The sequence below is a fragment of the Scyliorhinus torazame genome, chromosome 1, assembly GCF_047496885.1.
Source record: "Scyliorhinus torazame isolate Kashiwa2021f chromosome 1, sScyTor2.1, whole genome shotgun sequence".
NCBI classification, from domain to species: Eukaryota; Metazoa; Chordata; class Chondrichthyes; order Carcharhiniformes; family Scyliorhinidae; genus Scyliorhinus; species Scyliorhinus torazame.
Window position 1 is genome coordinate 259,434,411 of NC_092707.1, and position 13,402 is coordinate 259,447,812.

At 47.8% G+C, this 13,402-nt stretch overlaps 1 protein-coding gene across 13 annotated transcripts in view; it reads right to left on the reverse strand.

The window, feature by feature from the left end:
- The window catches only part of syne1b (spectrin repeat containing, nuclear envelope 1b), a 669,902-nt gene that overhangs the window by 523,778 nt on the left and 132,722 nt on the right, over nt 1-13,402 (reverse strand). For all 13 annotated transcript variants that reach the window (XM_072505314.1, XM_072505250.1, XM_072505295.1 and 10 more), the window contains 6 exons: nt 13,240-13,374; nt 12,095-12,253; nt 9,796-10,013; nt 4,072-4,180; nt 2,385-2,549; nt 475-642 (listed from right to left, as the gene is read on the reverse strand). In XM_072505314.1, the coding sequence (XP_072361415.1) occupies nt 475-642; nt 2,385-2,549; nt 4,072-4,180; nt 9,796-10,013; nt 12,095-12,253; nt 13,240-13,374 (954 nt within the window). The remainder of the gene's footprint in view (nt 1-474; nt 643-2,384; nt 2,550-4,071; nt 4,181-9,795; nt 10,014-12,094; nt 12,254-13,239; nt 13,375-13,402) is intronic.

Sequence of the window (13,402 nt, forward strand, 5' to 3'; positions counted from 1 at the left end):
TCCATTGATGGATCTCAGCCTTTTCCCATTTCCCAGCAAATTTTCCATAGAAATCACAGAATCCCTACAGTGCAAAGGAGGCCATTCAGCCCATCAAGTCTGCACCGACCCTCCAAAAGAGCATCCTACCTAGGCCCACACCCTCACCCTATCCCTGTAACCCCACCTAAACTGCTCACCTTTGGACACTGAGGGGCAATTTAGCACGCCAATCCATCTAACCGGCACAGCTTTGGACTGTGGGAGGAAACTGGAGCACCCGGAGGAAACCCGCTCAGACACGGCAGAAGGTGCAAACTCCACATAGTCACCCAAGGAAGGAATCAAACCAGGTCCCAGGTGCTGTGAGGCAGCAGTACTAACAACTGTGCCACCATACCACCCAAAGTTCTTTTTAAAAAACAACCATTTGTACTTCCCCACAGGACTCTTCAGCCAAATATTTTGATCTTTCTTTCCATGTGGGGCCTATACCTGGTGATGCACGTGGAGCTTCTGTGCTTCTTGCAGACTCGCAGAATCCAGGATCCGCTCCCTCTCCGCCTGCAGCTGCTTCTGCGAATCAATGAGCTGCTCCAGGGAACTCTTCACCGCCCCCCTATGCTGGATACATTCACCAACAGTGGACAGCAATTTCTCTGTCTGAGGGGGGGGGGGGGGGGGGAAACAGTGGGCAAGTTAACCATAGGGTGAAATACAAGACAGACGGCTGTTCTACTCACTGCATGCATGACGGTAAGCAAAACCCGAGTCGTATTGGATGGGTTCAGATGCTGCGATTGGGAAACATTTTACTGGACATCATATCTACAAACAACTCCTGTTCATTTACAATTTATATCTTTTTATGAGAGAGACACCCATTTTAGGCAAAGGAGCATCTTACTCTCATGCCCAAGTGTCCGTCCTTGGCCTGCTGCAATGGTCCAGTGAAGCCCATCACACACTGGGGGAGCAGCATCTCATCTTCCGACTGGGCATGTTACAGCCCTCAGAACTCAGCATTGAGTCAACAAGTTTAGACTTTCTCCTCCACCTTAACCCCTCTTTTTATATCCCATACATTTTTTTTCAATGCAAACTCTCTCTCCCCCCGCCCTCCCAACACACACACACATAATCGATACAGTGCAGATGGAGGTCATTTGGCCCATCGGGTCTGCACCGATCGCTAAAGAGCACCCTATCAAGGCCCACTCCCCTGACCTATCCCTGTAACCCAACCTAAGGTGCAATTTAGCACGGCCAATCCACCTAAACTACACATCTTTGGACTGTGGGAGGAAACCAGAGCACCCGGAGGAAACTCACGCAGACACAGGGAGAAGGTGCAAACTCCACACAGACAGTCCCTCAAGGCCAGAGTTGAACCCAGATCTCTGGTACTGTGATGCGGCAGGGCTAACCACTAGTGAATTATAAAGGTTTAGCAAAGCTTTCTTGCTTCTGTACATGAAGAGCTGAATCTTAACATCCAAAAATTGAGCTTTATGTCCATTTGTTCTGTGCCAACAAGAATCATCACACCGACGAGTGGTAAGATGGAGATGAGGAGAATTTTTCTCTTTCCGTGAAGGAGGGATGCAGATTTGAAGTTACTATCAGATCATCCATGATCTTATTAAATGGCGAAGCAGGCCTGAGGGGCTGAATGGCCTAACCCTTGCCCTATTTCATATCCTCTCCAGATTCAATAATGCTGCCCATTAGGACCTTAGTCTGCAGGATTACCCGCAGTTGACTCAGGGAGGAACCCTGGCCCGGGTGACAGATCTCCCCACTCCAGCTTCTCTCTCTCTCTCTCTCTCTCTCTCTCCGAATCAGACTGACCGCCTAGAGACCTGAAGAACTGTGGACTTAGATAACCAAAGCTGAGCATCTTGGAGCCACTTCAGCCTCAAATTGACCCCACTGAACCTCCCATGGACCATGCTGCAATACGAGGGTCACAGGGCCAAGGAGATATTAATGAATGTCTACATGAAGCCGGTAATTAAACACAAGCCTCTCCCGCTCAGTTTCAAGAGGTAATAGGATCATAGAATTTACAGTGCAGAAGGAGGCCATTCGGCCCATCGAGTCTGCACCGGCTCTTGGAAAGAGCACCTTACCCAAGGCCACTCATCCACCCTATCCCCATAACCCAGTAACACTAAGGGCAATTTATCATGGCCAATCCACCTAACCTGCACATCTTTGGACTGTGGGAGGAAACCGGAGCACCCGGAGGAAACCCACGCACACACGGGGAGGATATGCAGACTCCGCACAGACAGTGACCCAAGCCGGAATCAAACCTGCAACCCTGGAGCTGTGAAGCAATTGTAATAAATATTTCAAGTGCATTTCAACATCATGTCGCCATTCTCAGACCTTTCTCCTACCTCAGCCATCTGTGCCTGGTGCCGGTTGAATTCGGCCGTTAGTTTGGACAGTTCATGATCTTTCCTTTTTGATTCACTCTCCGAAGAGATCCCCCTCAGTGCAGCGAGTCTGGATCTCAACCACAGAAGGTTTGGCTCCTCTTTGCTTGCCTCTATCTTAATTCCCTAAATACGAGAAAAGAAATGTACATTCCTGATCTTGGGTTCATTTCCAAATCTCTCCGTGGGCTCCTCCCCCATGTGCCCCTGCTCCCGATTTGTGTAATCCGACCCAGCCTCGCCCACACATCCTCATGATCGATGCGCCCCTCTAATTCTGGCCTCTGGAGCTTTGGCAATTTCATTCTCTCCACCATTGGCACCCTGAACTCTGTAATTTTTTTCTTAATCCACTCCGTCTCTCTCTCTCCTCCTCCCTTAAGATGCTCCTTAAAACCTCTCTCTTTGATCAAGAGTTTGGTTCAATAATCCTCATATCGCCTTATGTCATCAGGTGTTCGGATGTTGGCTGCTGCGTGTGGTGTTGCCTCCGCAGTCTTCTATTCACCTCCCCGGCTCACCACAGAGCCCAGGTTGACGTTTTTAAAAAGGGGCACTAATCGGTGCCAGCGTGAGCACTTGCTGGGGAAGCCGATGGAAGGCGGGAGGCTGTTGGATGAGAGATACTCAATTTGTGATAATTGGTTTCTTGCCGCACTACAGCGAGATCCCGATTTCACCCTCGGGAGCGGGCCGGTTGCGGAGCAATCTGTTTGGTGCCTGCTGCAGTTCTTGTTTTCTGCCTCTCCCGCTATTCACCGGCCTTGTTTCGCTCGAGCGAGTGCGCAACGAGACCGGAGAATTGCGCCCATTGTTGTTAGGGTAATGTTCTTGTCGGATGGCTAAAACTTTATATGATTTATTAGCATTAACTGTGAGTCAACTATATACAAAACAACCGATGAATAACAGTATGAACATGCACAAACCTCTGTCTCTCTCCCAGCTCCCTAGTCAGGCTGAGGTCACCTGACTCTAACATTCACTTATATACTAATGAGACTCCTAGTGGTCAGTCAGTGAATTATAACACAACCATGACATCACTACAGTTAGCAGTGGGCTACATTACTCACTGAGACGGAATGCCGACCACACTAGATGCAAAGCTCCATGGGAGGACCGCTGAATTTCCCCTGACCCTCCATCATTGAGAGACATCTATTGCCACTGTGTCGGACAGGCTCCTTCCAGCCTGTAGTGGTAAGCCAGTTTCTGTGTCTGTGACTCTTCTGATCATACTTTAAATCAAAGATCATAGAATCCCTACAGTGCAGAAGGAGGCCATTCAGCCCATCGAGTCTGCACCAGCCCTCTGATAGAGCACCCTAACCCCGTAACCTAACCTGCACATCTTTTGATACTAAGAGGCAATTTATCATGGCCAATCTACCTCCACCTAACCTGCACATCTTTTGACTGTGGGAGAAAACTGGAGCACCCAGAGGAAACCAACGCAAACATGGAAGAATGTGCAAACTCCACACAGCCAGTCACCCAAGGACAGAATTGAACCCAGGTCCCTGGTGCTGTGAGGCAGCAGTGCTAACCACTGCGCTACCGTGCCGCCAATGATGGAGGGACAAGGAATTTTCCAATTTTGATACTTCCTATTCTATGTGTCTTCAGCCCATTGAAGTCAACAAACCTGCACTGCAGATTTCAAATCTCCATATTTCTTGGGATTAGAGGATGCATGTTTGATTTCTGTTAGTTGTTTGTTCTTTGTCAGAAGCCATTTTGACAGTTGGGAATATCTGCAAGAAAGCGAGGAAATTCTAAGGAGAAGGAATCTATAGACGCATACATTGAAAATGCAAAGTGGTTACTGGGGCAGACATAAAAGATATTTTATTCCAATCAAAGACATCAATTTTACATCCAATCAAAATAAAGTATACAGTTTGTACATTTTTACACTTTTGTTCCCCCCCAACCCCCCTCCACCCCAACATGTGATGAGCAGCTCCTCAAATATTGCCATGAACGGCCTCCACCGTACCTCAAAGCCCTTTTCTGACTCCCTTTTTTAAAAAATATATTTTTATTCTCCTCCTTTTTCACATTTTCTCCCGCATTTACACCCATCAACAATAAACAATAATCAGCAAGATATGTCAATTCCCATAATAACAACGATCCCATCCTCCCACCAACCCCCAAACATCAGCCCACATGTTTACATAAACAAATAACAAAAAGGAATCAGGGATTACCCATAGTCACCCTTAATCTTAATATACACAGCCCCCCCCCCCCCCCCCCCCCCCGCAACTAATGTTCAATGTTATCCAGTTCTTGAAAGTGCATAATAAATAGTGCCCATGACTTGTAGAACCCCTCCGAGCTTCCCCTCAGTTCGAACTTAACCTTCTCAAGGGTCAAGTATTCCAACAGATCCCCCCGCCATGCCAGGGCACTGGGTGGAGAGGCTGCTCTCCATCCCAGCAGGATCCGCCTTCGGGCGATCAACGAGGCGAAGGCTATGACATCTGCCTCCGCACCCGTTTCCAACCCTGGCTGGTCCGACACCCCGAATATGGCCTCCCGGGGACCCGGGTCCAGTTTCACGTGCACCACCTTGGAAACGACCCTGAACACCTCCTTCCAGTACTCCCCTAGCTTTGGACAGGACCAAAACATATGAACGTGATTAGCGCCCCCCCCCCCCCCCCCCCCAACGCTCACACGCATCCTCTACTCCTTCAAAAAATCAGCTCATCCTCGCCCTCATGAGGTGCACTCTATATGCCACCTTCAGCTGTATCAGCCCCAACCTCGCACATGAGATGTAGTCATTCACTCTCCGGAGCACCTCACATCAGACCCCCTCCTCTATAACCTCTCCCAGCTCTTCCTCCCACTTTGCTTTGATCCCTTCCAGTGGTGTCTTATCCTCTTCCAGAATAGCTCCGTACACCGCTGACACTGCCCCTTCTCCAGTCCCCTTGTCCTCAACACCTCCTCCAGCAATGTGGAGGCCAGTTCCTCTGGGAAGCTCTGTATCTCCTTCCTGGCAAAATCCCGAACCTGCATGTACCTAAACACTTCTCCCTGCTCTAGCCCATACTTCGCTTCTAGCTCCCTCAATCCTGCAAACCGACCCCGAAGAAACAAAACTTTTAGCGTTTTAATCCCCCTCTCTTCCCATTTCCGAAAACTTCCATCCCACTTCCCTGGCTCAAATCTGTGGTACCCCCGAATCGGCATTTCCCTTGACCCTACCCCCAACCCGAAGTGTTGGCGAAACTGCCCCCAGATTTTCAATGAAGCTATTATTACCGGACTCCCTGAATATTTCCCCGGAGCTATCGGGAGCGGCGCTGTTGCTAGTGCCTTCAGCCCCGACCCCCTGCACAAACTCTCCTCCATTCTGACCCACTGAGAATCAACCCCTCTGACCCAGCTCCGCACCTTCTCCACATTCGTCGCCCAGTAGTAGTACAACAGGTTCGGGAGACCCAAACCCCCTGCCTGCCTTCCCCTCTGTAGCAGCACCTTTCTCACACTGGCCACCTTCCCTCTCCATATGAATGAGGTAATCCTTCCCTCAATCTCCCTGAAAAAAGACTTTGGCAGGAAAATCGGTAGGCATTGAAAAATAAACAGGAATCGCGACAACACATTCATTTTAACCGCCTGTACCCGACCCGCCAGTGACAGAGGAAGGCCATCCACCTTGCCAGATCGGCTTTCACTCTCCCCACCAAACTAGTGATGTTGTACCTGTGAAGCCTCCCCCACTTTTCTGACCCCCCTTAAGGTGAATTTAATCAGAGAAACTCATATAAATCCCCCAGTCAAGCTGCAAACCACAGTGGCGTAGCCGAGCTCAATTCAAAAGAATCCGTCACTGGGCAATCAGTGAGGTTAAGGCCATGACATTGGCCCCCTCCCCCTCCAGCAGCCCGTCACCTCCGATATCCCAAAGATCGCTACCATAGGGTCCGGCTTCACCTCAAACCCTACCACCCTCGATAGGGTCCCAAAGACTGCCTCCCAATAGCTCTCAAACCCCCCGCACCCCCAGAACATGTGAGCATGATTCGCCGGTCCCCCACCACACTTCTCACATTCATCTGCTACCCCCAGAAACAAAACACTCATCTGAGTCATGTGGACCCTGTGCACCACTTTAAATTGTATTAAACTCATTCTGGCACAGGAAGAGATGAGTTCACACGTTGCATCACCTCACACCAAAGTCTCTATCCCATTTCCCTCCCGAGCTCCTTCTGCCACCTCCACTTGATCTTTTCATTAATGCCTTGTCCTGCTCTCCCAACCACTCATATATATCCCCAATCCTGCCCTCCCCCACCTCATCTGGGACCAGCATTCCCCCCCACTCCCCCACCGGCTTAAATGTATGATTCCCACATAGTGGCGTCAGCACCGAAATGTAGCCCATCAACCTTCCGGAAAAAGACTTTTTCGTCAATAATCCTCATATCGCCTTATGTCATCAGGTGTCCACGTGTCATCACAGGGCTGGTTTAGCACACTGGGCTAAATCACTGGCTTTTAAAGCAGACCAAGGCAGGCCAGCAGCACGGTTCAATTCCCGTACCAGCCTCCCCGAACAGGCGACTAGGGGCTTTTCACAGTAACTTCATTTGAAGTCTACTTGTAACAATAAGCGATTTTCCTTTTCCTCCACCAACCCCTTCAGGTTCTACTTATGAATTGTGGCCCTCTCATGCATTACCTGGATCCCAGATACCAAAACCACTCCCTTGCCACCTTAAATGGCAGTGCCCCCAGGTACGCCCCTTGCAGAAATCATCAGGAACACCTCGCTTTTCCCTACATTTAACTTGTAGCCCGAAAAGGCCCCAAACCTCTGCAATAAACTCATGAATATACCCATACTGGGGCAGACATTGGACTATATGATTTTCAACAATATTGAATGAGTATTGCAAAGTGAGTAGGAAAGAATAGATGGAAATGGCAAGGAATGGGATTTGAGTCGGCAGCTCCAGTGGGGGGAACTACCACAGCTACAATGGCCTGATGGTCTCCTTCCCAGTTGCAGGGTTTCAGCATCTTCTCAAGTCTTTGGTTAGTTCCTGGCTGAAATTGTTTCATCATTCTCCCCACTTCACCTGCACGCCATGCTTCATTATTCCATCCACTCCTTCATTCCCCTTACCCTCTCTTGCCAAATCCTTTAAACTCCTATTGTCACTCAACCTTACGTCCACATTAACTCCCTTACCCGCCCATAGGTTCAAACATGTCTTGATACAAGGCTTCACCATGTCTCAGATCCCAATCAACGCTAGGATGGCCCTTCACGATCCACTTGAGCCTTTAGGAATCTCCTCCACTTACCCCTCACCCTTGGAAGGATCCCCCCCCAAACTCAAAGGACTCGGTGAAAGGATTAAAACACTGCAACGCCAGTCTCTGACCAGATACTCGTTAAACACAGTTTCCAAGATTGAAGAGTCATTGGCCATCTTTTCCGCCTTTCTTTTTCTACCCATCACATCCTTACCTCTCTCAGCCGTTCCACAGCTGGCCCATTTCCACTTTTGCCACCTCACTCCTCGTCAGAACAGACCCCAGCCACAATCTTCCCCTCGTGATTGTCAGGTTTGGTAGGCAACTGGCTTAGTAGTCCATCAGCAGGTCTGATGTGACCATCCCGAACAATATGTCACCAAATCCTCTCAGTACTCCAGGTTCACCCAGGAAGACATGGACAGCCAAGTTCTCCACCGCAAGTTGCAATCTTCGACCTTTCCCATTCCTTCCACCTTGCCCTTTCACATCAGGTTTGAGTAGTTCAGTGATCTCGAACATCAAAATCAACTGCTCACCCAGATTCTCAACATTTTTCTTGAGAGGTAGTTGCACTGGGAGACTGGGGAAACCCTCAGAGCCCCAAAATTCCATGCCCGATATTTAAGTTGATGTTGTTTTTGAGCCTATGGAAATCATTTTAACTCCAAGGTGGGTTGGAGTCCAGTCAGAGGCCAAAACCTTAACAATCTCAAACCTAGTCCTCAAACTGCCCACTTCCAGGTTCATTCGGAAGCCGGTTGCTGACGTAGGAAATCAGGTGCCAATCGTTTACTTAATACTAGATTTATTTCCAGAATGCAACATGAAAATATCAGCCTCCTTCCTAGCCAACACCTAGTGTCCCAGCAGTCTTTCTTTATATGTGCTCAAGAGACTTAATCAATCCCTTCACCTTGTGATCATGTACTTAAGACACCATTAAAATAATGAAAGTGGGACAGAAGGGAACTTGCTAATGATTTGAATGCTATAATGAGGCCGGGAGTTTCACCTTCAACCTGTTTTACATGTTTAATCCTGGCTGCTTAGATTTCCCAGGTCTCAGGAAATGCAGTGGACTTCCACGTTTCCTGACACAAACTCCATACCCCTATTCTGAAAGCCTGACCAAGTCAGTAGTGGACCTATGTCATCAGGAAGCACAATGGCAAAATAAGTGTAGGATAAGACCAACAATATGTCAGTGGGTGAATACAGTGGGGGAAGGGGGGCATGAACCTTTCCCACCGTCCCACGGTAAAATGTCGGTCAGCCCCTCACCAACTTTAAATCCTGCTCCACATTGATAATATGCCATTAGTAGATGAGAGGAGGACTTCTGCCCCTGAGGGACAGAATGTCCCACCCTCAAGAACTCTTAGCCACTCCGATTGGCTGCCAGCTCTGTAGTCACAGTAGCGCCAGAGGACAATGGTGACTACTGCTTGTACTACAGGCAGCCCCCAAGAAGGAAGAAGACATATGCCAGATTTGAAAGCAAGTCCAGGCATTTTAGTAGCTTGGTGAAGCAGGGATTGGAGACCCCAGAGACAGGGTAGGGGATGGGAGTGTCGGGAGTTTACAGACCACAGGGGTGTAGAAAGTTGGGAGGATATCGTCTTGGGGTGGCGTGCTCCCATTGGGCACGGTGAATACTGCAAAGGAGGTACCCCACAATATTCCTGCCTGCCTCTAGCCCTTACAATAAACTTGCCAAGCTGGTCACCACCCATGCACCTTCTCCAGCCAAACATATTAGAGAGGTAGAAGCAGAGAATGAGTGAGGCAGTGGCCACGTAAGGGCCCCAATAGGCTTAAGAGCAGGCGGGCTTCCTGACACCTTACCTATCCCCCATTATAAGAGGGGCAGGTTGTGGGTGGGCAGGAAGGTGGTGAGCTGGACACTGGCTTTATTCTAGTTCCCTTTTGTTTGCCATAAAAGACCCCCCATGAGTTAATCAAGAAGACCAACATTCAGATAGGGTTAGATCAACCATAAATATCAGCACAAACCAGTTTGTCCAAGTGGCCTGCTCCTGAGCTATACATTCTAGGTAATCGTGTTGTGCGTAACTGTTACCTGGTCGTGTACTCCTTCCACTTGTCTGGATGATCCAATAATTTCTGATAGGTGGCGTCAATAAGTCCTTGCACGTCTCTGAGAGTTTTTTTGTCCATGTCGTGTTTTGTCCTGATCCCTTCAAACTTTCGAGTTTCCGGAAGTTTCTGGCAGAGATCTCCGATCACCTTACCCCGTTTCCTGCACCACTCGAACTTTCCTTTCTCCGAGAAAAAATCCTGAAAGAAATCAGTCGTTCGCTGAGCTGATTAATCGGATTTGATGGGAGAACGGAGGCGCCACATGAGGCTTACACCCTCGACTGTCCACACAGAATTCAATCTAGATATTCTGTGGCGAATGGGCACCCCAAAACCTCTCCGCTGCCTACACGGCATAAGATGGAATGTTCTCCAACCAACTAGATGGATGTAGCTTCAACAACACTCAAGAGGCTCACACAAATGAGCATAGGGTAACCACTGATGAACATTTTTTAAAGTTTGCTCATGGGATTCCGGCTTTACGGACAAGGTCACAATTTGGGAACAGTTATGAGTCAACCACATTGCAGTAGGTCTGGAGTCACATGTAGGCCAGACCAAGTAAAGATGGGAGATTTCCTTCGTCGCCAAAGGACATCAGTGAATCAGATGGGTTTTTATGACAATCAACAATTGTTTCATGGCCACTATCACTGAGACTCTCTTTTAAATTTTAGATTTTTTTTGATAAACAAAATTTTAAAATTTAATTTTAATTCCACCAGAAGGGCCTTATCCCACAGCGCCTCAATTTTTAGGCTGGCAGGCACCCGATGACTGAGGGTGGAAAACTGCTAAAGCTTTCATCTTTGATCTCGGGTGGGAAGGACGGGAGTGGGCACCTCAATCGGGAGGTCCATTCAGACCGGGGGCACGCTCCTCTCAGGGAGCTGGGAGCTCTGGCCCTGATTAGCTGACAGCGCTCCAAGGTGGGACTTCGACGGCTAATCAAACGCTCATTTAAAAAAATAATTAATTTAGAGTACCTAATTAATTTTTTCTAATTAAGGGGTAACTTAGCGTGGTCAATCCACCTATCCGCACATCTTTGGCTTGTGGGGGCGAAATCCACGCAAACACGGGGAAAATGTGTAAACTCCACACGGACAGTGACCCAGAGCTGGGATTGAACCTGGGACCTCGGCGCCGTGAGGCAGCAATGCGAACCATTGCACCATCGTGCTGCCCTCATCAAATGCTCAACTGAGTGCAAAATGGCAGCGAGCTTGTCAGAGTTGGCAGGGACTCTCAGGTTGAGGGGCGCCGAGTTTTCACCATCCTGAAAATTCAGATAAATGTTATGCTATGTAGTTTTTATGATTATTTCAAAGCAGTCTTTCAAAAACGTAGGTTTATATCTTACAGTTTTCTCAAGATTCCGCCAGAGATCCTAATTCAATTCTTACAACATATGTTACTGAACCACTCCATGTCCATATGCAGCAAGACCTGTCCGACATTCAAGCTTGGGCTGGTAAGTGGCACGTAAATACATACCGCTCAAGTGCCAAGCAATGGTCATCTCCGATAAGGGAGAAGCTAACCTATGGTGTTAAACCGTATTACCACCGCTGAATCTTCCACCATCAATATCCTCGGGGTTACCATTGGCGTGGAAACTAAACTGGACCAGTCATATAAATACTGTGGCCACAAACCAGCCGCAAAGCATAAGTCAGGAATGTGATTAAGTAATCTCCATTTGCCTGGATGATTGCATCTCCAACAACACTCAAGAAGCTCGAAATCATCCAAGACAAAGCAGCCCACTTGATCAGCAGCCCATTCACCACAGTAAAAAGTCACTCCCCTCCACCACCATCGCACAGTGGCAGCGTTGTGTACCATCGATAAGATGCCCTGCAACAACTCCACCAAGACTCCTTTGACAGCACCTTCCAAACCCACAACCTCGGCCACCTACAAGGATCAGGGTAGTAGATGCAGGGCAATTGACGCATGGGAACACAACTACCTTCAGATTACTCTCCATGCCATACATCATCCTGTCTTGAAAATTTATCACTGTTCCATCACCATCACACATCTAGAATTCCCTTTCTAACAGCACTCTGGGTGTACGTATGCAAGGTGGACTGCAGGGGTTCAAGATGATGGCTTACCACCACCTTCTCAAGTGCAATTAGGGATGGCCACAAATAGTGATCTTGTCTGCAATGCCAGCATCCCAAGAATAAATGAAACAAAAGGAAGAAGCTCGGTTGTTACGTCAGGTCACGTACAAATAGAAATCTGCTAACTTTCACTACACTTACCTTGTGTTGTGCAATAAGCTCTTCACTGTTCGTGCTAGTTAACAGCTTGTTCTCCTGAGTCAGTTCCAACTTGCACTCCTCAACCTTTTCTACCAGTTTATTTCTTGCTGCTTCAATCTGAAGACGGAGCAAATGGTAGGGAGCTTCGGCCTGAAGGTCCTGAAATGAGCCAAGGACTATTATGCAAATCAAAGCCAAGACTCATAGCCTTGGATCCAAATCATGAACCCTGTGTGCGTTCATTGACAAAATAAAAAGAAGCCTAATGGAATGCTGGTCCTTATTTCAAGGAGGCTGATTACAAAAGGGAGGTAAATGATCTTTCTGCTGTATAGAGCCTTAGTCAGACTCAGTCTGGAGCACAGTGTTCAGTTCTGGGCCTCACTCAGATGTACTGGTCATGAAGAGAGCGTGACACAAATTCACCACATGATATCAGGGCCTCAAGGGTTAAATTATCAGACCAGAGTTCCATAGACTAGCCTTGAATTCCTTCGAGTGGAGAAGATTAAATGGCGAGCTAATTGAGATGATCAAGAAATTGAATAGGGTAAACAGAGATAAACTATTACCGCTTGTGGGGGAGTACAGAACAAATAAAACTGGAACTAAGGCTGTTGAAGCGTGATGCAGAAACTATTTCTTTACATAAAGGGTAGAGGAGCTACAACAGTGACTATACTTCAAAAACCCTTAATAGGCTGTTAACACTTTGAAATGCCCTGTGGTAACGGACGGCACTATCTAAACGCAAGTCGTTTTTATTTCCGTTTCAGGAGATACTTACAAAATGTACACATTATTTGGCTAAAGTTCAAGTTATTTGTCAAAGAATTTTGAAATAACGATCCACTTTCTTGTCAATACAAATACTACATAAATGCATAATTTCATTTTTTTTCTGTCTCTCCCCTAATAAAGCTGTGAATGCCAAGGTTCAATAATAGAAAAGCTTAAAGCCGAGATTGATAGATTTTTAAAAGGTAAGATATTGATGGTTAATGGACCCTGGCAGGTTAGCTTTCATCAAATTCAATGATGGAGCAGACTTGAAGGGGTTGAATGGCCTGCTCTTGTTACTGTCCTATGTTAACTATGAGTCCCCTCCCTCTCCCCCACCATCCCCGAGTGTTATTTGCACCAACCTTCCACTGTTTGTGCAGACTGCGGACAGTCTCCTGGAGGCCTTGCTGTTCCTGTTCAGGGAGGATGTCAGTCAGTTCATCGCAGGCCTTCAAAAAGGCATTCAGCGTTCTTTGATCCAACTGGCCGAAGAAATCCTGGAGGTAGAGGAACTGGGCCATGAAT